The following is a 26,206-nucleotide window of genomic DNA, read 5'->3' on the forward strand; positions in this document are numbered from 1 at the left end:
TCTCTCTCTCTCTCTCTCTCCTTCCCTCCCTCCCTCTCTCTTCCTTCTCTTCCTTCCTTTCTTTCTTTCTCTTTCTTTCTTTCTTTCTTTCTTTCTTTCTTTCTTTCTTTCTTTCTTTCTTTCTTTCTTTCTTTCCTGCCTGTTTTTATTTAAAAGTAGTTTTCACAAACATTTGTAGAAATATTTCAAAGAATTTCTAAAGGCTCTTTGAGTCTTTTAAAAATTGGGACAAGGGACTGGAGAGATGGCTTAGTGGGTAAGAGCACTGACTGCTCTTCTGAAGGTCCTGAGTTCAATTCCCAGCAACCACATGGTGGCTCACAACCACCTGTGATGAGATCTGACGCCCTCTTCTGGTGTATCTGGAGACAGCTACAGTGTACTTACATATAATAAATAAATAAATAAATAAATCTTTAAAAATTGGGACAAGTCAACCTTCAGACTTCTCTTTTGGTGCCTCTGGGTGATGGTCCTTAGATGAATCCTGTGGCTGTAGCAAGACCACTCACTGCCAGTCTCTGCCTCCTCTGTGGGAAGGTCTCCCTACACTCCTTAGCCTGGAATTCCTGGCCTTGAGGGATCAATCTGAGGGCTTCGGTTTCTTAAGGTTATAGAAGTATAAAGGACTGGCCACATTTCTTGGGAAAGACATGCTTTGGCATGGGAGACTCAGTCTCTCCTGAGCTGCACATTTTGTCTTAGCCAGGTGTGCCTTGGATCCACAGATCCACAGACTTCTGCTCAGCCGTGGGCACACATGTTTGCTTCTATTTCCCAGGTGACTCTGCTTCCTAAGTTTTCATCTTAGTAAAAGGTTTTCTAAGTGTAATCGGGTGAGTCCAGCATGCTCCTGGGTGAGGTCCTTAGACCTGTAGCCTTGTCCTGACACAGTCATCTTAGTGGCCTGGAGCTGCTTTGTAAGCAGAACTGTGGGATTCACATTCATGTGCACTTCATTGGGTGGCACTGTATCAAATCAAAGGCAACGACAGTTACAAAAATGGAAGTCCCAGACAAATATGACCCTTTCAATGCTTTCTAGAGCAGCCTACTAATTTGCCTGTATTTATAGCCAGTTGCTATGTTAGTCCACAAAAGATGGATATACATAGACATGTACATATACACATATACATATATACATAGTCTGGCGTATATATAAACATATACATAAACATACACATACATATATGCATATGTATACATACACACACATATATATTCTGGCATATATACATATATATGTGCTTGGCATATATTCATACATATATATGTACATGCACATGTGTATATGTGTATGTGTATATGTGCCAGTATATACATATGTATGTGTATGTATTCAGTTCAGGAATCTGCAGTAGTTCTGGTTTATGGGACTGCAGCTGCAGTCTTTGCAGGAGCTCTGTTGGACCTGTAACAATATGTTTGCTTCTTGGGTGTATGTATAACAATAGTACAGGATGCCTAGCATTCACTGAAAATATGCCTCTTTTGTCTTGTGAAAATTCTCTACTAAAGAGGGTTATGAAAGGGATTTTTTTTTTGATGACTTAAATGTCAGTTTTAAAAAAAAGAGGTGAAGATTTAGACCACAGGGTTCTAGGTCTTAGCCCACCCTCTTCTCTCTCTCTCTCTCTCTCTCTCTCTCTCTCTCTCTTCCAGACAAGGCCTCACTGTATACTGCTGACTTACCTGGAACTCACAGATAACTGCCTGCCTCTGCATCCTAGGGTTAAAGATAAGCACCACTACATCTCATTCTTAAGTAGGTAACCTCTGCTACCTCGAGCAGTAAAAATAATGCTAATGTAATAAAAATACTAAGATCCATCTTTCCTACTAACAGTGAATGTCAAGTATTGTTGATAACACAGCTAAATAATTCTATTTTGTATATGCCTCCTCAGCAGTCCTCAAAGGGTCGGTATTCTTGTCTTCATTTTATGGTTGAGGAAAACTTAAGACTGTGAAGTGAAGAAATTCTAGGTGATGGTTGGCACACTCAGGAAGGTGAGCCACGCCGACACACAGTCTGCAACTCCGAAGCTCTTCTTGGCACCTCAGCTCTCTGGCCTTGGCTTATTGAAATAAAAATGAGCTGATTTGATTAATTTTTTCTGAGTCGAAAATTCATTGACTCTGCAAAACCCCTTTGAGTAGCAGAATGCCAGCAAGCTGTTTAGCATTACACTGGGAAATTGGAACCTTAGAATTTGGGCAATAAAACAAATGAAACCCCACCATGAAAATCACAATTAGACATAGTCCCAGAAGTTGCTTGCCAGATTTGAGAGATCCATGTCGGCTGGTATCTTTTAATTCCGTTTTAGAGGCATACATTTAAAACGATCCAGTCCCTCGGTCTTTCTATGACCTTTCTGTTTTCTTGAGATCTTCTGAGAAGCAAGGACTCAATATAAAATCTAGATTGTAAATGTAGGTCATACCATGGATTGAAAAGAAATTATTTAAGATTCTAGACTCTTGGAGCATTTCTTTTAGTAGCAAGCAGTGGGTGAAAGAAAGAGAAGTGAGGGAGAGAAGACATGCTAACTATGCTGCAGTTAGTACAAGAGAGAGAGAGAGAGAGAGAGAGAGAGAGAGAGAGAGAGAGAGAGAGGACATGCTAACTGTGCTGCAGTTAGTACTTGCTGTCTCCGAGCACTGTGACAGAGTAGGTGACTATGGAAGATGCAGGAGAGGGCAGCACACATCATTCAGAACATTGTCTTTATCAGTCAGGTCAAAGCCACCATTTAAAGTAGGAAAGGATACTCACTACCATGACACTTCAGCCCTTAAAGAAAATGAGGGTCATTAAATCTTAGGAGCAAGGAAGAAAGACTGCTCTCAGCTCTAACCACCCACTTTCAGTTCATCTCTCCATGGTTCTCAAGCCCCCTAACACTGCGACCCTTGAATACAGTCCCTCATATTGTGGTGACCTCCAACCATAAATTATTTGAGTTGCTACTTTGTAACTGTAATCTTGCTCCCTGTTATGATCTGTGGTTTTCCATGGTCTTAGGCAATTCCTGTCCCGACACACAGGTTGAGAACCTCTGCCTCCCCCTACCCCCAGGATGTTCTGTTATTTAACATGCGCTCTCTTAACTTTGAGCTTTTAGAAAACTGGCCGTGGTAGCCTTCATCGTGCTAACAGTTCAAAAAGCTATCTACAAAAATAAGTGGAGAAATGCCATGGCCGGAGTGGAGTGTGGGAATTAAGCTATGATGGAGGAAGACAGACAGAATAGTGTGGTACATTAATTAGATTGAAGATAAATACAATGTTATCTGTAGCATATATATATATGTATGCTACATATAACATATATATTATATATATACGAATATATGTGTATATATATATATATATATATATATATATATATATATGTGTGTGTGTGTGTGTGTGTGTGTNTGTGTGTGAGTATGCCCGACACCTCCTCTGTTGTATTTAAGAACCCCGCTGTTGCGAGTGGACACCCTCCACATTAGGTGGTGAGATAGTTTTATCCTAAAGAGATCTGTATCCTTTTGGTTATGCTCTGACTTGATCCTTTACCCAGTCAACAAATGCAGGTTGCATGATTGGTATGCACCATTTAAAAAGACACGGTCTCTCTTTCAGGCAACTCCTGGCTCTAGGGGAGATGACAACAGAGTATCATACTTTGTTGGAGGTCAGCGTCACTTACAAAAGGGAAATCAGGGTGGCCACAGAGTGCAGGACACACTTGGATGGCATAGTCAGACTCCTGTTTCCATCCAACAAGTCAAACATTGAGAATATACAGGAAAAAGTTACCCCAACCTTGAACATGTACAGACTTCTTTGTCAGTATAAGCAACTAGGGAATACAGGGAAGTCTGGGCCAGGCTGGTCTATGTACAAAAAGACTCCATCTTAAGAAAAGGCAGTAACAATATAATGCTGGTTAAGTGTATGTTATGAAACACAGAATATTTGCGTGTATTTACAGTCTCAAGAGAGAACAATACTTACTGACACAGAAAAATGTCCATTGCCTTATGTCAAATATTAATAAAAAAGCAGAGAATAAAGCAGCATATTAAAATTATATCATGAAGACGATTATCTGTGGATAGTAGGACTGAAGATCTTTTTTTTTAAACAACCATTTGAAGCTTTTCTGAATTATTTCCCCCCCCCACACACACACACATCTAGGTATTTATTAGTTGGTGAAGAAAATGTAAGGACTAACTATAAAATAGCACAGAACAGTACAAAAGAATCATCTCATTAAGCAAACATAAAAGTGACAGTTGATTTCTAAATATAAATAATGGTCAACAAAAGACAACTTTTAAAGTCCTGTTTTCAAAAGTCAAACTGTTTGCTGGCATTCAGAAAGCTAACTTTAAATTAAAAGAAGTCACCAATTCCAAGACTTTCTATTTCCAATGTAGTGTTTTGGGGTTTTGTTTTGTTTTTTAAGAGAAAAATGATTTCAGAGCATGCACATTTAAAAAACATTTGTAATAAACGCATGCTACTGTGTTATTTGGAGAGATTATTTACTTTGAAATAAGAGTTCACTTTGTAGTACAGCCTGACCATGAACTCATCACGTTTCTGTCTCAGTCTTTTTTGGTGCTAGAGTTCTAAGTGTTTGAGGAATAGGTGGGGAATCAAGTGTGATTTGCTGGGTAATTGGTTAAGGGTATAGATTTTCTCTAAGAACCAATCATTTCAAATTAAAAGCACTTGACTGATGAGACCTTACCTACAGATGGGATCAAGCAGGGCAGAGCTGTGTGAACTGGATTCTGCTCGATCAAGGGGTATCTCCCCAGGGTCGCTATTCTTCTGTTGCTTTGACCTCACACATCCCTGTTGCTTGCTATTCTCTGCTTTGTGATTACTGTCTCTAGACCGTGGGCGGTGCGACGGGCTGGCAGGTCCTGGCAGAGTTACAAGGCCCCGGACCAGGTGGAACTTGAAATCGCCATATACTTTACAAAGTCAAACACTTTCTAGAAGTGAGTGGAAAACTAGTTTTCAAGAGTTATGTCGGATATGAGACATCCCCATAGGCCAGACTGTTGACTGTTTATTTGTTTTAATTGATATCGCTATCTTACTTGGTCCCTAAGGTCTAGGATGAAGAAGGCAGAGAGGCACAGCAAAAGAAAGGGTGACGCTGCAGGGTCGGATCTAACTGGGCCAGCTGACAGTGCATCTTAGACTTCCTCCTCATTGAAAGGGGGCTAACAGCAGCCAAAGTGCAGGTTTTCTAACTTTGATGCTAATCCCCAGCAGGCATTTGCATATCAGTCACGTGGTAAGACTCAGAGGCAACCGGGAGATGTGAGGTGGAGGGATGGATTAAATCCTGCTCTGGGGAGCTTGACCCAGTGCCTGGCGTGCCTGTGCGTATGGGGCAGTGGGAAAAGGTTTGCTAGATAAGGCGACGTGAAAACAAGTAGTGCCGCGAACATGGCACAACAATTCCTGCTTAGAGATGGACTCGGAGCACGCTCATTTCAAGCAGTCCTTATCCAGACATGCAATTTTGGCAGAGCCTCCGATTTTGTAAAACATACGCACTCCCAGCTGATCCATCTCTTCCATGCTTAGTCTTATGTGGATTGTTTATCCGTCCACCCACCCACAGATTAAAAACATCAAGTTGCTGTCATGCAAAGTGAAAAAAGCAGAGAACCTACCTTCAACTAGTTGAGAATCAAGTGGAAGAGATAAATAGAAACAGATGTTGGTAGAACCGGTGTGATAACGTGCAAACAATAGGCAGATAATACGTTGGAGATATTTTTTTGGAGAGGAGTAGCTAGCCCCTGCTGGGGTGAAGAGTGGCCGAGCCAGGGGCGGTGGCACTGAGGTCTGACATCAGCCTATAGCCTTCAGGAGACACAGGGCTCTCACTTCTTGGGGAAAACTAAGTACAGAGGTCATTTCCAGGATCATTTCAACCAAAGTAGGGCAGAGGAGGGAGAAGCTGAGTGGAAGGTTGTGGATACAGCGATGCTCTGTGGCCTGTGGACTTGGAGAGAGTATGGAAGGTGGAGGATCCGAGGTTAGCAGCTTGGCTTTGGAAGCACCCATTCAGTTAACTGGGCATTGCTGCTTCCACTGAGGAAAAGCAAATTTAGCTCGGAGTGATTCAGTGTTCCCACAGGTTCCCATCGTTTCTACACTCAGACAGGTCTCAGGGCTGCTTCTCAACTAGAGAGGAAGGCTTCAAATCAGACAGTTGTTTGCTATTTAGGTAATACACATGTGCAAAGCCAAGACAAGATATTCAGGTCCAGCTGATGTTCAAGTAGTCATGTGGGAGGGAGTTCTTGTGGGCCAAAAAGCCAAGAGAAGAACACACACACACACACACACACACACACACACACACACACACACACACACACACACACACACACACACACACACACACACACACACACACCCTTTTGCATCTTCAGAAAGGGTTTAGCGCTCCAGCAGCTGTTCTATGTCACAATCTGCAAGCTGGAAAGGGGCAGGTTCTTTTTTTCTTTCTCCAAAAAAATAATAAAGCAGCAATCCGTTTCTGTCCCAGAGTTATTTCCTGTGATGAGAGCCCTTGAAATCCCTGGCAACTCCCTCTTTTCAGTTTCCTCCCTGGGCAAAGGGCTTTTCCCCAAGGGAAGTGTCATTCATGCTGTGGAGCTTATGGTCCAGCACAGAATGCACCAGATGTTCGGCCAGAGGTTTCCTCCCTCCCTCCATCAACTGGAAGAGAAAACATGTTTCCACCGGACCTTTTTCCAAGTGCGTTGCTATGAAGGGGAGTGTTGTCTGGCTGGCAGACAGAAACTCTTGTTGTCTTTGAGCTGGGCTCCAGCACCATACTGCCAATTCACAAAGTTCTTTCTCTCGCAGATGTATATGTGAACCGCACATGCAGAAGGGTGAAGGTCCTTTGCTGCTAGGGGAGTCCAAATGATTCATAGGGCCATGTGGTTAAACCTCCCTCTTCAACCTTCCACGAGTTCCTATTCTCTGGGCCCCACAGAACCAACTGCTGCCTAAGTTTTCCCTATTTTTGGCAAACTACTGATCACAACAGGACAGTTCCATGTGGATGAATCTCTCTTCTCTACTGCTGAAGCCATAGACTGTCTTTCTCAGCTTCCTTATCCTGAGGCTGTTAGAAGCCAAGAGCCAGGAGATAGGAGTCTGTGCTTCGTTTACTAGTGTGTCTCAAGGGTCCAGCACATTGCTTCATACATGGAAGGAGCAGAGTAACTATTGAAGTAATAAATAGATTTTTTAATAAACCCTGCTGTATGGTTGTGAGATATAGGACAGGCCTGTAGGGACCATGGGATCTCTGCTGGGTTTTGGAGGGAAACCAGAAGGTTGAATGGTTCCCAGGAAGTAGGAATCCCTCGTGCCTGGACATTTCCAGTATAAAGGTACAAACCATCCGGCAGGACTTTGGGGGGCTGGCTGGCGTTTCCTCAGGCACTCTCATTCCGGTAAGCCACTTTCAGTGTAGGAGATTCCGTTCAGCTTGAAGTCTCATCCTTGTATGTGTCAATCTATTTTGAGGGTGACTTGTTAAGGCCTTTAAACTTAATTTTCAGGTTAAAACAAAACCAAAAAATCGGTAACAGAGAATGCTTCAGAGGCGGAGGGGCCATTGAGCAACAAGACACCATCTTTACAACACCCGGTTGGCACAGGCCCACGTTGGTCCATGCTGTGTAGATCTACCCCCTAGTCAGTGCTCAGTGTCCCGCTCAAAGTCCAAGTCATGGAGCCGCACAGTAATTTTAGCAAAATCATTGGACAGACAATAGGTGGGGATAGTGTTCTTGGATGGGCCATCCTTGATCTTTCTTAGACATTCAGCATTAGCACTGCAGAGCTCCTCCTAGCTTCATTCGTTGCAGCAGGGACAAGATGAAATCCCAACTAGCATAGCCAAGCTACCTAGAAATCTTAGCTAGCTGATTTTTAGCTACTTTGTTGTTGTTGCTTGTTGTTAGTGTCATTTAGACTATATTGCACTTTGAGGAGGAAAGGCACATTAATAAGGTGAAATACTTCAAAGCAAAATTCTATACAGCTGTAGGGATAAGTTCTGCCTTCAAAGCTCAAATTTCTCACCCAGATGATGGTGTGGCCCAGCTGGTGGGGCCTTTAGTGAATAGAATTGTGCATTGCCCAGCCTGTTTAACCTATCCTGGGAATACACCCCCTGCGAACATAGCTATGTCACTGGCTGTCAGGCACTATCAACATAGGGAGCTGGAACTGCACAATGAACATAAAACCAATCTCTGTACTTGCTAGGTTCTCTTGAAATAGGCCGATTGATGGAAGTATACACAGGAATGAGGGGGGAAGGAGGGGTGGCCACTGGAGAAGCAACGGGGGTGGGGGTGGGATGAAAAGTCACTTCCTAACAATAGGAATTTGCCCTTTGAACGATAGGCTAGGAATGTAATCTTCTCAATCATTCAAGAGAGGCATATTTTTATGTGTAGCATTGAATTTATGAAAGTGTATGAACTTTTGCACTCTGGAGAGCACTCAACAGAAATGTTTGATATATCAACGATTTTCTTGGTGACCAGTAGCTTGCTGGAAAATCCCTCTAAGTCAGAATTTTCTATGAACATTCTTTGCATTCAGACTTCCAACAGAGATAATAGCTCTCAATAAGAACTATTTTTTGAGCCCTTCTCTTGATAGGAGATGAATTTGTTCAGTCTTTTAGAGAGTGCATCTGTATATCTCTGTGCCCAGGGTTGGGGGTTCTTCATGGAAGTTCTTTTTTCTTTCTTCTTCCTCTAAGACAATATTTATATATTGTTTTTTATCTTTATATATTCTTTTATCAATAATTCATTTATTCCATACGGAATTCTTGCTGGGTGACAGGTCTGGGTGGGGTTGGAGAGATGTGAAACATGGATGGAGGTCTTATTTAAAATGACACACAAGACTTAGTCCCTGCCCAGAAATTCTGTAAAAGGTTTAGACCCTGTCACTGTCTGCCATGTCTGCAGCCCACAGACATGATCTTCTATCCATGTGGGTTGGCTTTTGTCTTAGTCAGAGTTTTTATTCTTGCNCAAACATCATGACCAAGAAGCAAGTTGGGGAGGAAAGGGTTTATTCAGCTTACATTTTCAACATTGATGTTCATCACCAAAGGAAGTCAGGACTGGAACTTAAACAGGTCAGGAAGCAGGAGCTGATGCAGAGGCCATGGANGGATGTTNNTTACTGGCTTGCNTCCNCTGGCTTGCTCATCTTGCTCTCTTATAGAACCAAGACTACCAGCCCAGGGATGGCACCACCCACAAGGGGACCACCCATTTTGATCACTAATTGAGAAAAAGCCTTACAGCTGGATCTCATGGAGGCATTTCCCCAACTGAAGCTCCTGTCTCTGTGATAACTCCAGCCTGTGTCAAGTTGACACAAAACCAGCCAGTACAGCTATGCCAGGGTCTATTCCACCATTTCCCTGGCTTAGGTTACCCACCGTTCTGAATTCTGTTTACTTCTCTGCCTCACAAAGAAGTTAACTGGATAGTTGCTGGGAAGGCTCCTAGGTCTACGATTGGATGCCTTTGGGGGGTTGATGTCCCCACACCCGTATGCAGCCCCAGGCTCAGCCAATGTTTTCTCTTGTGCAGGTGTGGAGAACAGAATGAGCTACTATGTGGATCCCACCGTGGGCAGCCCCTCCACATTCTCTGCACCTCATCCTGCAGTGGCGGTGAGCGATGGTCTCTTCCCTGCTTCCTTCCCTTACCCACCCAGCCTCCTCTGGGCATTTCTTCTTGCCCCTGGATTCAGCTTTGGACCTCTTGGAAGAGTTCTATTATGAGGTCATGTACATTTTATGTGAATATAAAATAGGAATTCAAGAATCCTGGATTCGTTGAAGGTTTTTAGTTTCAGAAAATGTGCCTCCTCTTAAGGAGATATTGCATGGTGTCTGGAGACATATTGGGCTGTCAAATTTTGGAACGTGCTACCATTCCTTAGTCGGAAGAGTCCAGGTATACAGCTAAGTTCCTACAATAATAATAATTAATAATAATAATAATCCCACAGCTCCAGAGCAAGGGGTTGCAGCTCTTAAAGTTGGTTATCCTTCGGTGGAGAATGCTGGTCCAGGACAGCTTCACATTTGATGGCAGATCCTGCTACATGCCAAGATTGGTCTAAGCTGGCTTGATTTACTTGTAAAACATCACTTTAAAAAGTGAGACCGTGTTCCCATCCCAAAGGGTTCCATTTAGCATATTATTTTAATAAACATCTTTTAAAACCAAGTATTTTCTGGTCCTGGAAGATTACCAGGTAGCCAAGTCCCACAGTTTGAACTACAAGTCTGATTAGCATTCTCTGGTTACTTGTACTAGAAGCATCCTTGAAACGTCATCAGTTAAGAAGCATCCTTGAAACAGTTGTTAAAACTCCGAAGTTCTCAGGTAATGGCCCATTGATGAAGAACTCATGTTCTCTGCCCCAGGGCCAATCTGTCATGAGCAGGGCACGGAATCTTCTGGCTTGTGAGGTCAGGTCCTCTAGAGACTGTAATGAAGGATGGTATGTCATAGCCTGGAGGTAAAGAAAGAACACTTTTGTCAGCTGTCTGGCTTTTGTGTGGTAGGGGTTTAGCTTCCAGGTACTTACATGGGTGGTGGGTGGGCCCCTTGCATATGACCAGAGAAGTGTTCTTTCCTGTTATGCTATTCTGGCCCTTGTGGGCTCTGGAAGTCCCTCTAGTACTGGCTCATTGGCTCTTTCCTGCGTAATCCTTCTTTGAACACCACACTGATGACGTACCTTGAGGAGGGCAGGTGTAGGAGGGCTAGACTGCTTAGAGTTTTAACTAAACATAACATAGGCTGGGTTATTTTAGGGTCAGGGTTATGCCAAGGTTCCTCCTGACAAGGAGGAAGTGTGGAGGATGCCCAAAGGAATTACCTTATTTGGGGCCCATGTGGACAGGATCCTAGGAAGCATCTTGAGCCGTGCAGAAGGTAGGGGTAATAATTACCTACTTACCACTTCTCAGAGCTGCAGGCTTTGGGACACATAATAATATGACCAGGGTTAAGGTATGGTTCCCAGGGTGCTGTTCCACACGGAATATACTGATACCCCAGAGGATAAATGAAATACACATTCAAAATGTCTTTTGTTAAGACTGTTTAGGGAACATCCCCGCCTGAGGGTAGGGTGACCATATTGAAGAGTCCCCATTCTTTCACCGTAGGTCAAACATACTTCTTTTATAAATATGGTGCCTATATTTTCCAGATGAAAAATTCTGAAACTGTCCTACAAGGCTTTAGAAACAAACAAACCTGTGAGTATATTTTATAAAAGAATTCTAGGCTGGCGATACTGTAATGGTCTGTTTTCCTCTTGGGCTCCAAGTTCCCCAGAATAACAATTCAGACTCAAAATATATTTACAAATACCCAGGCCATACAGCTAGGCTTGTTCTCTGACTGGCTAATAACTTAAAATAATCCATTTATATGAATCTATATTCTGCCACATGGCTGGTTACTTGTGCTCAGGTACCATGTGGCTGTCTCATCACATCTTCCCTGGCAAATCACTCATGCTGCCATCATCCCAGAATCCTTTCTGCCACCCAGATGTCCCACCTTCTACCTTGCCCTTTCCTATAGGCCATAGGTTTTTTAACTGACAGGATGCATCCGTACAACACACAAGAGATTCTCTCTACAGGAGATGGCTCTGTGGGTAGAAGCACTTGCTTAGAAAGCCTGATTAGGCTTTCAGATCCCACGTGAAGGTGGAAGAAAATCTGAGCCCATAAAGTTGCCCTCCAGGTCCATCAGGCTATCACACACATCATGCACACTTTAAAATGTTTCTAAGATTTAAAAACAGTCTTGCCCTTGTCTAAAGGCTACTGTGTTATGCAGAGTAAAGCAGTATGAACTCAGAGCTACTTCATACAGGTGATCACTGAAGGGTCTGGGAGAAGGAAATGTCCCTGAGTATACACTGCATGTCAGCTTGAGAGGGACCTGAGAGAGGCCGTCAGCCACTGCCTGGCTCAAGCATCTGTCACATAGTCCTAGACTGTGCTAATAGGACTTGCGTGCTTGCCCCATTGGCTGAATGTTCAATCGGTGGTACCAAAGATCATCATCCCAGCCAACAAGTTCACCTACTGACATTTGCAAAATAAGTCCCACAGGACAATCCTCACACAAGCGTTCTCTCAGAGTTTTGTTTCTTTGTTTTAAGTATGGTGTGTGTGTGTGTGTGTGTGTGTGTGCGTGTGTGTGTGTGTGTGTGTGTGTGTGTGTGTGTGCATGTCTGTATTTGCATTAGCCTTGTTGAATCCTCTAGAGGTGAAGTCATAGGAAGATGTGAGTCATTTGGTTTGGGTGATGGGAACTGAAACTATGTCTTCTGCAGGAGCAGTGTGTGCTCTTAACTGCTGAACGGTCCATCTCTCCAGTCCCCATCTCAGAGGTATTGAGATTAATTCTGAATCCTGTCATTCTCTCTAAGATCTAGAAAATTTCCTTTCGTATCTCCCTTTCCTCCCCTCCCTTCTCTTTTCCTTCTTTTATATAGTGCTGATGATTGAGCCTCAAGCACGCTAGACAAGTGTTTTACTTCTGAGCAATAAACCTCTAGCCACCTTTATACTTGTTAAAAAAAACCTGAGACAGGGTTCCCTTAATCTCCCTATACTAATCTTGATCCTATGATCCTCCAGCCTCACCCTATTAAATAGCCTGAATTACAAGTCTCTGCCACCCAGTCTGGCCTTTTTTGTGTATTGTATTTTTCCTTTCTGTTATGATTGATTGACTAACAGACTATATATATATATATATATATATATATATATATATATATATATATATATATATATAGTTTCTGTCTTCATATACTCTAGGTAGCAGGAGAAACCACCTTCCTCCTATACCTTAAGATGTCCTGGGGCTCCCAGGACAGGTAGCTTTGGGATGCACCTGGACTATACTCTTTTTTTTTTTTTTTCTGCTAAAACAAAACTTTAGAGATTGTATAATTTATAAACAAATAATCAAAACAAAACAAAACAACAACAACAACAACACCAGCACATTATTTTAGGCTCCATTCTAGAGTCCAGTAAGCCTAATACCCCAGGGCTATATCTAGTGAAGACTTTCTTGCTCTGTCCTAAAGATTGTGGAGTCATCTTATGTGAGTGGCAATTTATAAATGTTTGTTGCAGTTTTCCTTTTAACCAGGCTAGCTCCCAAATAATCGAGACTGTACTATTATATTTATGTAACAAGCTTTTAGGGACAACAACTGAGTGGTATTTTAATCTTCCGAGATTATCAGGGGTCTGGCTCTCTGGGGTCCAAGTGCTTTGTGGTGTCTCCCAGACTCTCTTTCAGTGGCTAATCTGCACTTCCTCTCTTTCTCTATTCTTCCTCCCCTGGCTGGGAGGAAATCCAGCCCTATTCTTTTCCCTGCTCGGTCATTGGCTGATCAGCTTCTTTATTGACCAATAAGGGAATAATTAGAGGAGCAATGGACACAACGTTAAGAAAGGACATTCTCAGAATAAGGATTGCAACCAGATATGGGGGCCCAGAAACCAGCATTTGGATAATTCATGGCTAATCTTTACACGGTGCACAATAACATTGTATCTACAAGCTTAGGATGTGGAATTTGAGAGTGAGTGGATGGTGGGTGGGGCGGGGGGGGGTGGCGAGCATGAGAGAGTGAGGTCAGGAAGAGGCCTAACTGAGCTCAGTTCTTCTCATCAGGAATCTGCTTCTACAGTCATAGTGCTGACTGACTCAGGAGAGCAGCGTCTTTGTTCAGTCACCATGGATGGTTCCACTCTGTGGCTTATCATAACAGTGATTAAATTCTTACCTGGGTTTTAGGGGATGATTCAAATGATAACCACAAGTTGTAGAAGACCACTTCGAAAAGCACATGAGAGGAGGCAGAAAAACCTAGTCTGTCATTCCTTAAGCAGCAAAAGTGAGCAAATCATTAACACCCTGAGCCACGGCATTCCTGTCTACAAAACAGGTGAATATAACCCTACCGTGAAGGTCACGGTGCTGCTTCTATTGGACGGACACTCTTGTCCAGTGCCTCCATGAAGGTGATCTCGGTTAATTCCTGTTATTTTCCTGTCACTCACCATGTCTTTCCTTTCTATTTTGGGTTCTTAAATTATGTTTAAAAGATAATTGGCACGGGGTGTGGAGAAGAGAAGATTTTCACTTGTCTCTACAGGGGTGCTATTAAACAAGATGGGGTTGAGGTGGTGACACTCTTGTTAGGAAATCTCCTTGCTTCATGCTCCCTTGAATGAGAAAGAGCCCTCTTGCCACCAGATCAAATTTCTCTTGTCATGGGCTGGTGGTTTACAGCTCTATTGTGTAACCAGACCTGGTTCTCTTGTCTATAGTAGTTTGGTTTAATAGGAGGGCCTCTTAGGACAGCGATTCTCTTCTAAGCCTTGGCTCTGGCTGTTGATAGTCTCCTCATGTCTACCATTCATGCTGCAGGCTTCCAGCTTCTGGGTGTGTTCATGGAGTGATCATGTGCTGTTCCTGTGCTGTGTGTTTGGCCACCATGCTTGCTACTGTGAAGCCATAATAGATACTACTCAGGCTCTGTGGGAATCATGTGGAGTTGTGGTTAATGCTTTGTTTAGAAAAGTGGGAACACTCAAAAGAAATTTAGAATCTCGGTAGAAACCAGAAAAGATGTTCTTTTTCTCTTGTTGCTTGGGTGCAATGCTGGCACTTATGAAAGTATGGAAGTTTAATAGAGTAATTACATATGCATATGTGTGTCTATCTATCAATCTATTTATCTATCATCTATCTGTATGTATGTATGTCTGTCCACCTGTCCATCTGTCCATCTGCCTGTCTTTTAATCATCTAATTTTCTACCATCTTAGGTAACTTGATATTTCTGAGCTGTTAGGGTCAGCCAGTACAAACTAGGTAATTTCAGAGTCAGGCTACAAGTTGAATGTTACAACATTGGAACACAAAGGCCCTACATGGTTAAATAAATTGCCCAACTTCATAATTCCAGCAAAGCACAGAATGTGACTCTAACCTCTTTTTAAATCTATTTTTGTTGCTATCACTAAATTTATGAGAGTAGGAAACTTATAAAGTTATTGCCACAGTTCTGGAAGCTAAGAAGATTCAAGATCAAGGCCCTGATAGGTTCTGGGTCTTGTGAGGCCTCAGTCTTTCCTTCCAGGATGGTGCCTCATTGCTGTGCCTTCTAGGGGAGATGAATGCTCTGTCCTTACAGGCAGGGCTGAAGGATGGGAAGGACTGAACCTACTTCCTCAAGCTATCTTACAAGGGTCTTATATCATCTGTAAGGTACCACCCAATGACTTTCTCACCTCCTGGATGCCCCAACTTTTAATGTTATCGTATTGGTGAATAAATTTCAAAAATAGGCTTGGGGCAGTGGTGGCACATGCCTTTAATCCCAATACTCAGGAGGCAAAGGAAGGTGGATCTCTGTGAGTTAGAGGCCAGCCTGGTCTACAGAGGGAGTTCCAGGACAGCCAGGGCTACACTGTGAAACCCTGTCTTGAAAACACCACCACCACCACCATCACCATAAACAACAACAGATTGTGGGAACATATTCAATCATAGCAAGTCCTTACTACAGTATTCCTTTTGTTTTTATTTATTTATTTATTATTTTGAAGTAGAATCTGGAATTTACTTTGTAGACCATACTGGCTTCAAACTCATAAATATTGGCCTGCCTCTGCCTGGGTGCTAGGATTTAAGTTGTGTGCCCTATTCATTTTTCAAAAAGCTATTTTATAGCATATGGAAACTTAGGACCAACTTTTATTCACAGACTTTATTTATGAAAACTTGTCTTCCCCTGATATAAGAAAGAGCCAGAGCTATATTAGATAGACCACTGAACAAAGTGCAAAACTGACTGTCATTTATCCTGGCTGCCATGTTCTCCTGACTGGATTCTACCCCAAGATACCAAATCAGCATTACTATACTCCTCACACCATGGGGTCCCTGAAACTGCCATCCCATGGGGTTGCCCATACAAGGTTAAGGGCTTCTGGCTGAGTGAGGGGTAACACAGAGACAGTAGGGATTCAAAGCTGACAATTGGTATACATTTCACCTAGAAATGCGTCTCCACAAGACTGTAAGGTCTTTAGACTTCCAGGGACTTTTTAACACTCCACCATTCCCACGCCGTTGGGCTGGGTCTCAGTGAATGTCCGATGTGAGTGGAAGTCTTTTGGTCTGCAGGGAAGCCAAAAGCAGCTGACCATGAAGAACACCACCTCTGTCCCGCAGCCCTCTCCGTCTTGTTTCTTTTTGTTTCCCAGAGCCTTTAGAGGGTCAAGCTTGCCCTTTCACCAAGGTCCAAGCCTATCACTCCTCATTGTTTTAAAAAGAATTTCCTGGCCTTGAGTCTAAAATTAAATTGCCCCCTGAGACTTTGCTATTTTGTATGTTCCTGCCTCTCCTGGTGGCTATTACCACCCCTTTTGTGCCCCCTCCTTCCCAGGCACCCCCAGGAGAGCTCAGAAGACATTGGCTGTGTGTACCCAGGAATCAGCTCTATGTCCCTGTACCATTCTGAGGCCAAACACAGCCTGATAAGAATTCTTCATTAGCACTGCCCAAAGAACTCTATAGATGTGCTTGGCAGTCAGAGGAAGGAAGAAGGAAGATGCCTTACACAGCATCTTGTAAGACCCAGAGACTTCCGGATCTATTAGAAGTCTGTGGGATGTCTTATGCATTGCAGTATTTTATAATCTTCACCACAGGAGAGCCCAGTAATTGCTCAACCTCAGGAACTGCCTAAGCCCCACTTTTGTCTTCTGAATAGTGGGTTATATGGGAGGAAAACACTGTTTGAGCATGCCTTTGGAAAGCATAAGGACACAGTGTGAAGGCTTAATACGTGACAGGGACACTGCCATGAACACACATCATGACTCTGACAACTTTTGGCCCAATGGACTTGCTTTTCCCTCCCAGGGGCAGTTGATCTGAAGATTGCCAGTTACAAGGTCAGGGGACGGAATGTGCTCAGGTCAGCAAAATGGAGAGTTTGAGTTGGCAAGGAACTTACAGATCATCAAGTTATCCTCCTCCGGAAGCAAAAGCTTAGAGAGGTCAAGTGATAGGCCAGAGGTTATACAGCTCTGTGGTGGTGGAACAGGACTTACACATAAGCATCCTGCTTTATAGGCCTCTGTGTTCCTGGTAGAATATATGAGTGTCTGCCATTCCCAGAACTTAATGCAGTTTTCCTAGATGACAAATCACAATGTCCATCCTGCCCAGTGCTGACTCTACTGTAATTCTGGATTGAAAAACATCTTGAAGTGTTTATTGGGCCTTCTATGTTTATGGCATAAAGCTAAACCCTGGACTTCAGTTGTCAACCAAGGGAAATGCAGTGTGTCTATCGAACACAAGAAAAGGAGAGGGAGGGAGGAGTTATTGAGCAAACACTTGCAACCTGAAGGCTGTTTGGCTAAAGCTGGAGAGGCACTGGAAGAACAGCTCACACACTTGCACAGATGCACTGATTCCACATGTTTCTGATTTGATATTATAAAATATCTACTTATTCTTTCTTTTCAATTCTGGGGGACTTCGGGGACTATGAACAAACAGAATGGCTTTGGGATGTAGCAAGACTAGTAGGGGAGGGGGAACGGTGGCTCTGGAGACACAGCTGCCTGCAGGCTAGAAGGAACAGTAGCCGAACCTGACTCTGATGCATGAAGCAGAGAGGAAGCACAGACAGGGACCTTTCACTGTAAGAAGAGTAGATTGGTACCCTGAGAAGATGTCCAGTACAACTTAGAACACCTTAGAACAGAGTAGTGATAAAGCTGTGTCTTTGGTCTACCGGATTCCAGAGTTAATGTAGGTGGGACTATTAGGTAGCAGGCTCCTAGATGCTCTTCCATTATGCCACTCTGCAGAGATGCTCACTGAATTGTTCTTCACAGCAAGGGTGATAGAACATGGCAGAGACATCAAGAGCTATTATTCTTTGGCTATTATTCATGGTTCCCCCTTCGCATTCTTTCTTAGTGGGCACTTAGAAACCACTGCTCATGTTTAAGCTCGCTGTTGGCCACCACAACTGTATACAATTACTGTATTTTTCTTCTATAACATTTCCTACTGCCTCTTTGTTTTATACCCTTATTTCTCATATCATTACAGACCTATGGGTCTGAACTGTCTCCCACAGGCTGTGTTATGACTTTGAAAGTCATGGAGCCTTCAGGAGGTGGGGCCTGGACGACACAAGAAGTGACTAAGAATAGTGCTAGAACATCCCTCTTCCATTCCATGTTCTTGATCAGCTGCTATAGTCACTGTGGCGCACTTCTGTGCCTCAGACCAAGCTGTTTGACTTTGCCAACCCTGACGTGGTAGACTATGGCCCTGTGAAACTTCAAGGCCTAATAAAAAGTTTCTACCCTTGAGTTGTTTCTGTTGGACATTTTCTTATAATGACAAGAAACACAAAGGACAAAAGAGCCATATTTTATGGTTTCCCTTTTTGCTTTACCTGCCGATCTCCTTGAATCTGTGCTCAAACTAGAGTCTTTATGTAAGCAGCTCTAACTTCACTCTTTCCTGTCTTAGAAACTGCTCTAATGAGTTGCTCTGCCATCCCTCTGTTTAAACACAGCCCAGAGCAACATTATCTTCCCCTTTCCTTACGTATTCACCAAAGCTCAGCATTTTTACAGTAGGAGAGCAAGCACTCTGGGTATCTTGGATTTCTTTTTCTCTTTTCTTTCTTTGCCTCATTCAAGAAATCATGCTGATGCTTCCTTTAGAAGGCTGCACCTCTGTTTCTACCTTCACCCCTGGGATGACACAAATCTAAGTCTTTCTTCATAGCTGGATTAGGCCAGATTAATGAGGCTTCGTGTGAGGTAGGTACCCAAACTCCACAATTAATCTGAAGACTATCTTGATATAATTTTAAAAATCATAATCAGCTAAAACTCATTATGTAAATTAGTATTTAATTTAAATAATTTGAAAATAAAAATGGTACCTGGTCAGTAGTATAGGTTTATGGTCATGCCTCAGCTCCATGTAGCTTGATAGGACTCTTACTGTCTGTCTTCACCTTCTTCTACTGCCCAGTCTGTCCTACTTAGCACCATCAAATGGCTCTGTCTAGAATGTATTGGGTTAACAGGGCAGATATACAGCCTTCATACTCTGGTATTTATGTCTTACTCCTTGCTTGTTTTACCTTTGGTCTGATTTTGTGCTTATCGCACTCCTTACAGGGACCCAAGACAGTGCTTTTCTCCAAGGTTGGTCCCCACCAGAGAAAGTCTCCAGCTTTCTCTGACTTGCCCGAGCCTTGTTTCATTCCTCTTTCTGTAGCTGTTGTGTCTGTCTTGACCTTTGGGCCTGCTTTCTTTTTTACCTTTCAGTTTCTTGGCCATTTACCAATATTCAATATCAATCAGCCTTTAGCTCTCCTCTTAGTTTGCCTTCTCTGGAAAGTCTTCCCTGCTACCTTTCTGTAGCTGGTCTTTGCAGCTCTGTGGGTTCTTTTTCTCCCACTCCTTATCTATCTGGTTTCAGGCTCTCTCACTAGATAGGAGAGGAAAAAAGACAGGGAAGAAGGAAGAGAGAGAGAGAGAGAGAAAGAGAGAGAGAGAGAGAGAGAGAGAGAGAGAGAGAGAGAGAGAGAGAGAGAGAGAGATTCCTGAGTCTAATTTCTTTCCTTTTGTTTTTTTCTTTGAGCACGACTACTAACAAACCCCACATACCCTGCTGAATGACCAACAACCACTGACCCCGCCTCTCAGGGTCCTTGAATTTATATACCCTCTGAAAAGTTTCCATAATTCTAAACATCACACAATCAAAGAAACTATCTGCAGCTGGCAAAACCATGCTTTTGCTGGAGCACGAGGCAAATCATGGTCAGTGCTGTAGATGTCTGAAGCAGCCCTGCATCCTTACACCTGGGATTTTAAATGACTCAAAAATGTCACTACAATTGTCCTCTTCCTTGGTACTTAATACTGTCACACCCTGTCAGTGTAACTTCCTGTTTACTTTTCTGTAAGCTCCCATTGTGTGACAATGTTTTTCCTGGGGAGACAAACACACATCTAATCACCCTAGTCATCCCATGATAGACAAAAATATGGCTATCACCAGAGTCCAATTTGGTCAAACAATGAGCTTTATTGAAGTTACTAACAGAAATACAGGTGAGGGGTTACTTACAGGAGCAGAAAATGACCCAAATATATTGGTATCACTAAAGCCTACTTCAGCATGGGTGACAGCTCACAAAAGGTGGGAACCTGGAGCATACTACAAAACCTGCAGGCAGCTCAACAGGTTGGAGAGTGTCCCTTCAAGTGGCACAGTTGACTCAGTTCCTCTAAACCTCTTTCAGGCAGCTTGTTGGTTTCTGTTTCTTCTAGGCAGCTGGACTGGTCTCAGAGTCTCTTTTGCTGCTCAATTATGGTCCTCTGAGAGGACTCTCAGTTCTTATTGCTTACTCTGACAGGGAGGGGCTTAGTGAATCTGGTCCGTTTCAGGGACTTCCTGAAGCTATTTGAGCAGTTTACCTTCCTTCTTTAGGAGCTTCTAGACAGGATGGAATGTTTCAATCTAGGAAGAAACTGTTGTGCAGCTCATCAGGGTGTGGTTCATTTCTTGCTCCTGTTATAGTCGTAGAATCCTACACAATACCTGCCATAGACTAAGTATACCGCCCATTAGTTCTGTGACTTCACATTGGCATGATTCATTAAACACATACATTTTATAGAATTAGCTTTTACTGAAAGAGTCTTGCTCTGTAATACAGACCAGACTCAAACTAGTCATTCTACCTCTGACTCCCAGGGGCTGGGGTTACAAGTAAGTGCTACCACACCTGATTCTAACAGTTTTGAGCAAGCTGTTTTTGAGTGAGTTATAGCCTCCTCACATTGTGACAGTAGAAGCAGCAGCTGGAAGTCAGAGGGAACTGGGTTAGATTTCTGTCTCCATTTTTCTATGAGCAGAGTGGCCTGTGGCAACTGACTTGACTTCTCCACATGTCTGTTTGCTCTTCTGTAAGATGGGGATTGGGGTGTTTAGCTTCATAGGACGGTGGTGGGCATTCAAAGTGGCCAACTGACAGGGTACCTAGCGCCCCAGCTGGGACTGGCAGCTGTGTGTTGTGTGTGGTGTGTGGTGTGGTGTGTGTCAGTTCCTATCAGCAGTCACTTGAGGATGAGCAAGAGAGAGACCACCAGATCGTCTGAAGGAATCGGACGATGACACTGACGCATTTCTTTTGCAGCCAAGAAAGGAAGGTGCAGGTGATGAGCCTTACTGGGGACAGCTTATTTTAGGTGGTTCCCTTTAAGCAATGAGGTGGGGGCTGCACCACCTAGATTTCTGACCTGCTCCTACTTTGCTTCTTTCTCCTTAACTGGTACAGTTTCGTAATGAATGGTAGCTGTTGATGTGGTTCTGTTGAGTAATAAGGTCATTCTTATGCTCTATGAAATGGCTATTGAGTAGGTTCGTGAAATGTCTAATAAACAGGCAGATGTTTAGATGACAGAACTGTGAAGGGCTTCTGAGAAGCACCTGCTGGAGAAGATGTTTGTGGTTAATGGCAGACCTACCGTAGCTCACCGTTAAAAACAGCCCTCTAGCTTGATTGAGGGTAGAGCCACAGAGAGAACATGTCTGGAAAAAAGTTTCTTTCTTTTTTTCTTTTTTGATTGTATGTGTATGTATGCATGTGTGTGTGGGGGGGGTACATGTATGTATGTTCTGTCACGTGTTGACGCATGCATGAGTGTGGAAACCTGAGACTGGTGTTGGGCAGCTTCCTCCATCACTCTCCTCTTGCCTACTGAGATAATGTCTCTTTCTGAACGGGAGCTCGCCAAGCTGCCTGGTTTGGCTAGCCAACTTGCAGGAGGATCCCCTGTCTCTGTCTCCAAAGCTCTGGGACCACAAGTGGGCTGTCCAGCTTTTTATGTGAGTTCTGGGGGAATCCAAACTCCTGCTGTTTCATGTGTCAGCAAGTGGTGTATCACAGAACCATCTCCTAAGCCCCACAGTTGTCTTCTCCTCTTCTTCCTCCTCTTCTTCTTCTTCTTCCTCTCCATCACTTTCTTCTTCTAACATTCATTCATTTATTTATTGTATACGGTAGGGTGGATGCCCACATACTCATGCCAAGGCGGGCATGTGGAAGTCAGAGGTCAGCATTTTGGAGTTGATTCTGCCTACTCTCTGGGTCCGAGGGATAGAACTCACATTCTCAGGCTTGGTGACAAGTGCCTGCATTCAATGAGCCATCTCTCTCTCTCTCTCTCTCTCTCTCTCTCTCTCTCTCTCTCTCTCTCNCTCTCTCTCTCTCTCTCCCCCTCTCTCTCATTGTTAAATTTTATTTTTTTGAGATTATAATATCTTTACAACATTTCTCCCTTCACTTTCCTCCCTCCACACCTTCATATTCCCACAGACTCCTAGTTGTTTTCCTTCAGATTCATGGCCCCTTTGGTCATTAACTTTTTTTTTATTATTTATTTATTATTACTTATATGAGTACACCAAAGCTGTCTTCAGACACACCAGAAGAGTGCATCAGATCCCATTACACATGGTTGTGAGTCACCATGTGGTTGCTGGGAATTGAACTCAGGACCTCTGGAAGAGCAGTCAATGCTCTTAACCACTGAGCCATCTCTCCAGCCCTGCTCACTAATTGTTATTGCTCATTAATTGTTAGTGTGTGTGTGTGTGTGTGTGTGTGTGTGTAGTGCTTATATATTCCTAAGTATAACCTGCACTGGGTAACTAATTGGCAGGCTCTTTCCTGGGGAATACCACCCCCTCCAGCTCCCGGTTTCCTTAGCTGCCTATAGTTCTTTGCGTACAGCTGTGGTCCTGTGGACCTTCCCCCATCCTCTTTGGCCTGTCATTGGTGTCATCCTTGTGAAGCTCACAGTTTCTTTTTAAGAATAAAAATAGATTACCCTTCTTTGACAGAAAACCTCATTTTAACTTAGCGTTTTTATTTTGAGACACGAACTCTTTAAGTTACTTGAACTTGCTAGAAACCAGGTAGCCTTAGAGTTTGCCGCGTGTCTACATTAGCCTACTGGAGCTCAGACAGATCTTGAACTACTTGTTGCTCTCCTCCTCCAGCCTCCTGAAGAGCTAATGCTATTGGCGTGTGCACTGTGCCCAGCTGTCTCCTACCTTAAAATAGTATCTACCTCGTACTAGTGACAAAGTTTTGCATAGAGTACTTGTTCCATACACTTTATAAGCCCATAATTTTGTTCAACATGTTTTATATTTAATTTTGCTTTATATGTAATTTTCTTATACATCTTTAAATTTTCATTTTTATTTTATATGTGTGTGGGTGTTTTGACTGAGCGCATGTCTGTACACCATGTGCGTGCCTAGTACCCAAGCAGGCCAGAAGGAAGGGGCATTGGATTCCCTGACACTGGAATTATAGACAGTTGTGGGGGGCTATGGGGGAATTGGGAATTGAACTCGGGTCCTTTGGAAGAGCAACAAGTGCTCTTAACCACGCAGCAATCTCTCTAGTCCCTCAGCTCTCCTACTTTATGAGTTTGGTTTATTATTTCCATTTTATGAAGGAATAAACTAATGTTTAGATTAGGGAGACCTGAATTCCTGTATGAACAAGTGGCAGAGCCGGGGTTTCAATTTGAATCCATCTGCCTTCAAGGAATAAGGCTTTTAAATCTGTGAAATGTGGTTTTATACATAGCAATTTTTGGTTTCTCACACTGTATATTTTGTGAATCTAATAAAGCTAATAAAGAGGTGGCACAAATCTCCAAATAGAACAGGAAATAGTTCTTACTCAGCAACTTATGTCATCCAAACCCACCCCCACAATTAATGACAAACGAAGTGGATCTTACGCCATAGATCCATTTCTCCCCTTTACTGTGGCATTTATCACCTATTCTATGACACTGGACTGTCCAGTAAGAATATTCCCTTATGATGCTTTTATAAAGGGAGATAATACTGATAGAAAAAGCCCAGACGGTGTTAAGTTCGAGATGGTCAATATACTGCCTTGCTGTTCACTGCGAATGTTTTGGAAGGTTTTAAAAACTGGTTCCCAAGTATGTAAAGGTATGGGCAGAAATAAATGAAGTCGTAGTCTAAGTTCCTCTCATTTCCGGTGAGGTTGGAGGACCAGCCTGCCCCTGCTTAGCTGGGATTAGATGGTGTGAAGTTTTATTTATAATAGGACTGAAATGTAAAGGGGTTTCTCCTAATGCGTGCCCCTTTCTCTCCACTGCTCACAGAGGCAGGGTCCTATCAATGCTTTTGAAGATCCTCGAATGACCTGCGGCTTCCAGTCCAATTATCATCAGCCAAGACCTCTTTACCCGCTTTGGGATGAGACAGCCACTCAGGAAGTTCCTACTGGCCTTGAACACTGCGGCTCAGGTAGGACTATAAACAAAGGCTTCAGAGGAGGAGGAGGAGGAGGAGGAGGAGGAGGAAGGCTAAGAGAAACCAGCTGATGGCCATGGTCTCTGAAATAGCACCCCCACCGGGGTACAGGGCTCCATGCGCTATTGTTCTGTGGAAAGCCCCGTGTCTGTGCCTCTGTAACTTTGTGCTACTTTACTGACCAACAGGAAGGAGATACTCTCCCGATGGGCCCAAGAAGGGCTGCTTTCGGTCTTCATTTTGTAAACAGTGTGTGCCTTCTGTGCACTTTTCACCATTTAGGATGGTTGTTGAGAAACATGGTTTAGCATCATAGCTGATGAACTGGAAAAACAGAGGCTGTGTGGATTAGCAGTCTTCCAGGATGGAACTTCTTTCCTTTATCACGGATCTCCTTTTATTCTCCACTGGCATCTGTGCTCTCTTTCCCACACCCCTTCTCCATCCCCAACCACCTATACCAGCTGCATCTTCCCCACTCCTCCTCTTTGCTGACTCACTGGCTATAAGGCCACCCTCTCCTGAGCTAGGGTGAGACTCCCCAGAGGCCCTGTCTATAGCAAGTCTGCCTGCTTGCCCCAGATCCAACCAGAGCCCCAACTTACCTGAATTCTGTTGTTCTATTTTCAGGACTCGCTTCTGTTTCCTTTGAACTCCTTTAGGCTTTGTTTGCTTAGTACCATCTGAAGAAAATACTAAGTACAGACTTGAATTTAGGACTGTGAAATTTAATTGGTCTTGAGACCATGTTATAATGACACACACACACATACACACACATGTGTATATATATATATATATATATATATATATGTAAAACAATAAGAAAAATGACCCCAAACCCATCAACATTTTGTCAGGTCAAATTCTTAGCATAAGAAATGTCATTGCTCCAACATATTGAAATATATAATTCACAGGAATTATACAGGCAAAACCGAAGAGACTGGGGGTATTTCTGGGAACTAAGTGGAATACTTTGTTGTGGTGGTTGTTTAGTGTGCTTCTGACTTATGGTAAGTGGCTCGTAAAATAGTGGGAAAATAAAACAAATATCTGCTTTGTAATCCATGCTTCATCCCGCAGTAGAAGTGAACAAAGATATGAAGCGCTGTGCTGCTTGCAGGCAGGGGTGTGCTGTGGTGGGTCGGACAGTGTAGGAGGATCTTCTTAGGTCCTGGGACAGGTTGGCATCACTGTTCTGCTAAGTAACATCTATGCTATTGTTCCCTTTTTGGTACCTTCATCCCTTCAAGGGTTAAAAAACGGTCAAAAGCATAAACACACACTTTTCAGCTGTGTATCCGTTGCATGAAGAGGTTGGGAAGATGATGTGCCTACACAGTGTTTTTAGACTTCAAGAGATGTAAGGATGTGAAAAAAAATTGAGCCATTAAAATTGTGAACAAATTAGATTTCATCTCTATAAGAAGATCCACATAGCCATGCCTAGGTTTGTATCATCTTGAATACTATTAATGCCACAAGCCTTAGGGTTTTTATTCACTGAACGCAGCTCTGATGACACTTCCTCTTGTTACAAGTTGAATCTCGTTTGTATTCCAGTGTCTCTGCACACGCGCTCATAAACCCAAGGTGAGAATGTCGTTTCTTCCTA

The 26,206-nt window shown here is 43.2% G+C and overlaps 1 protein-coding gene across 3 annotated transcripts in view; it reads left to right on the plus strand.

Annotated features, from left to right (window-relative positions):
- Nucleotides 1-26,206, plus strand: part of Ets1 (ETS proto-oncogene 1, transcription factor) — a 122,538-nt gene that overhangs the window by 3,394 nt on the left and 92,938 nt on the right. For all 3 annotated transcript variants that reach the window (XM_029542893.1, XM_029542892.1, XM_029542894.1), the window contains exons 2-3: nucleotides 9,682-9,764; nucleotides 24,438-24,582. In XM_029542893.1, coding sequence (XP_029398753.1) covers nucleotides 9,696-9,764; nucleotides 24,438-24,582 — 214 coding nt within the window. In that variant the 5' untranslated portion in view covers nucleotides 9,682-9,695. The remainder of the gene's footprint in view (nucleotides 1-9,681; nucleotides 9,765-24,437; nucleotides 24,583-26,206) is intronic.

This window comes from Mus pahari, chromosome 10, assembly GCF_900095145.1.
Source record: "Mus pahari chromosome 10, PAHARI_EIJ_v1.1, whole genome shotgun sequence".
NCBI lineage: Eukaryota > Metazoa > Chordata > Mammalia > Rodentia > Muridae > Mus > Mus pahari.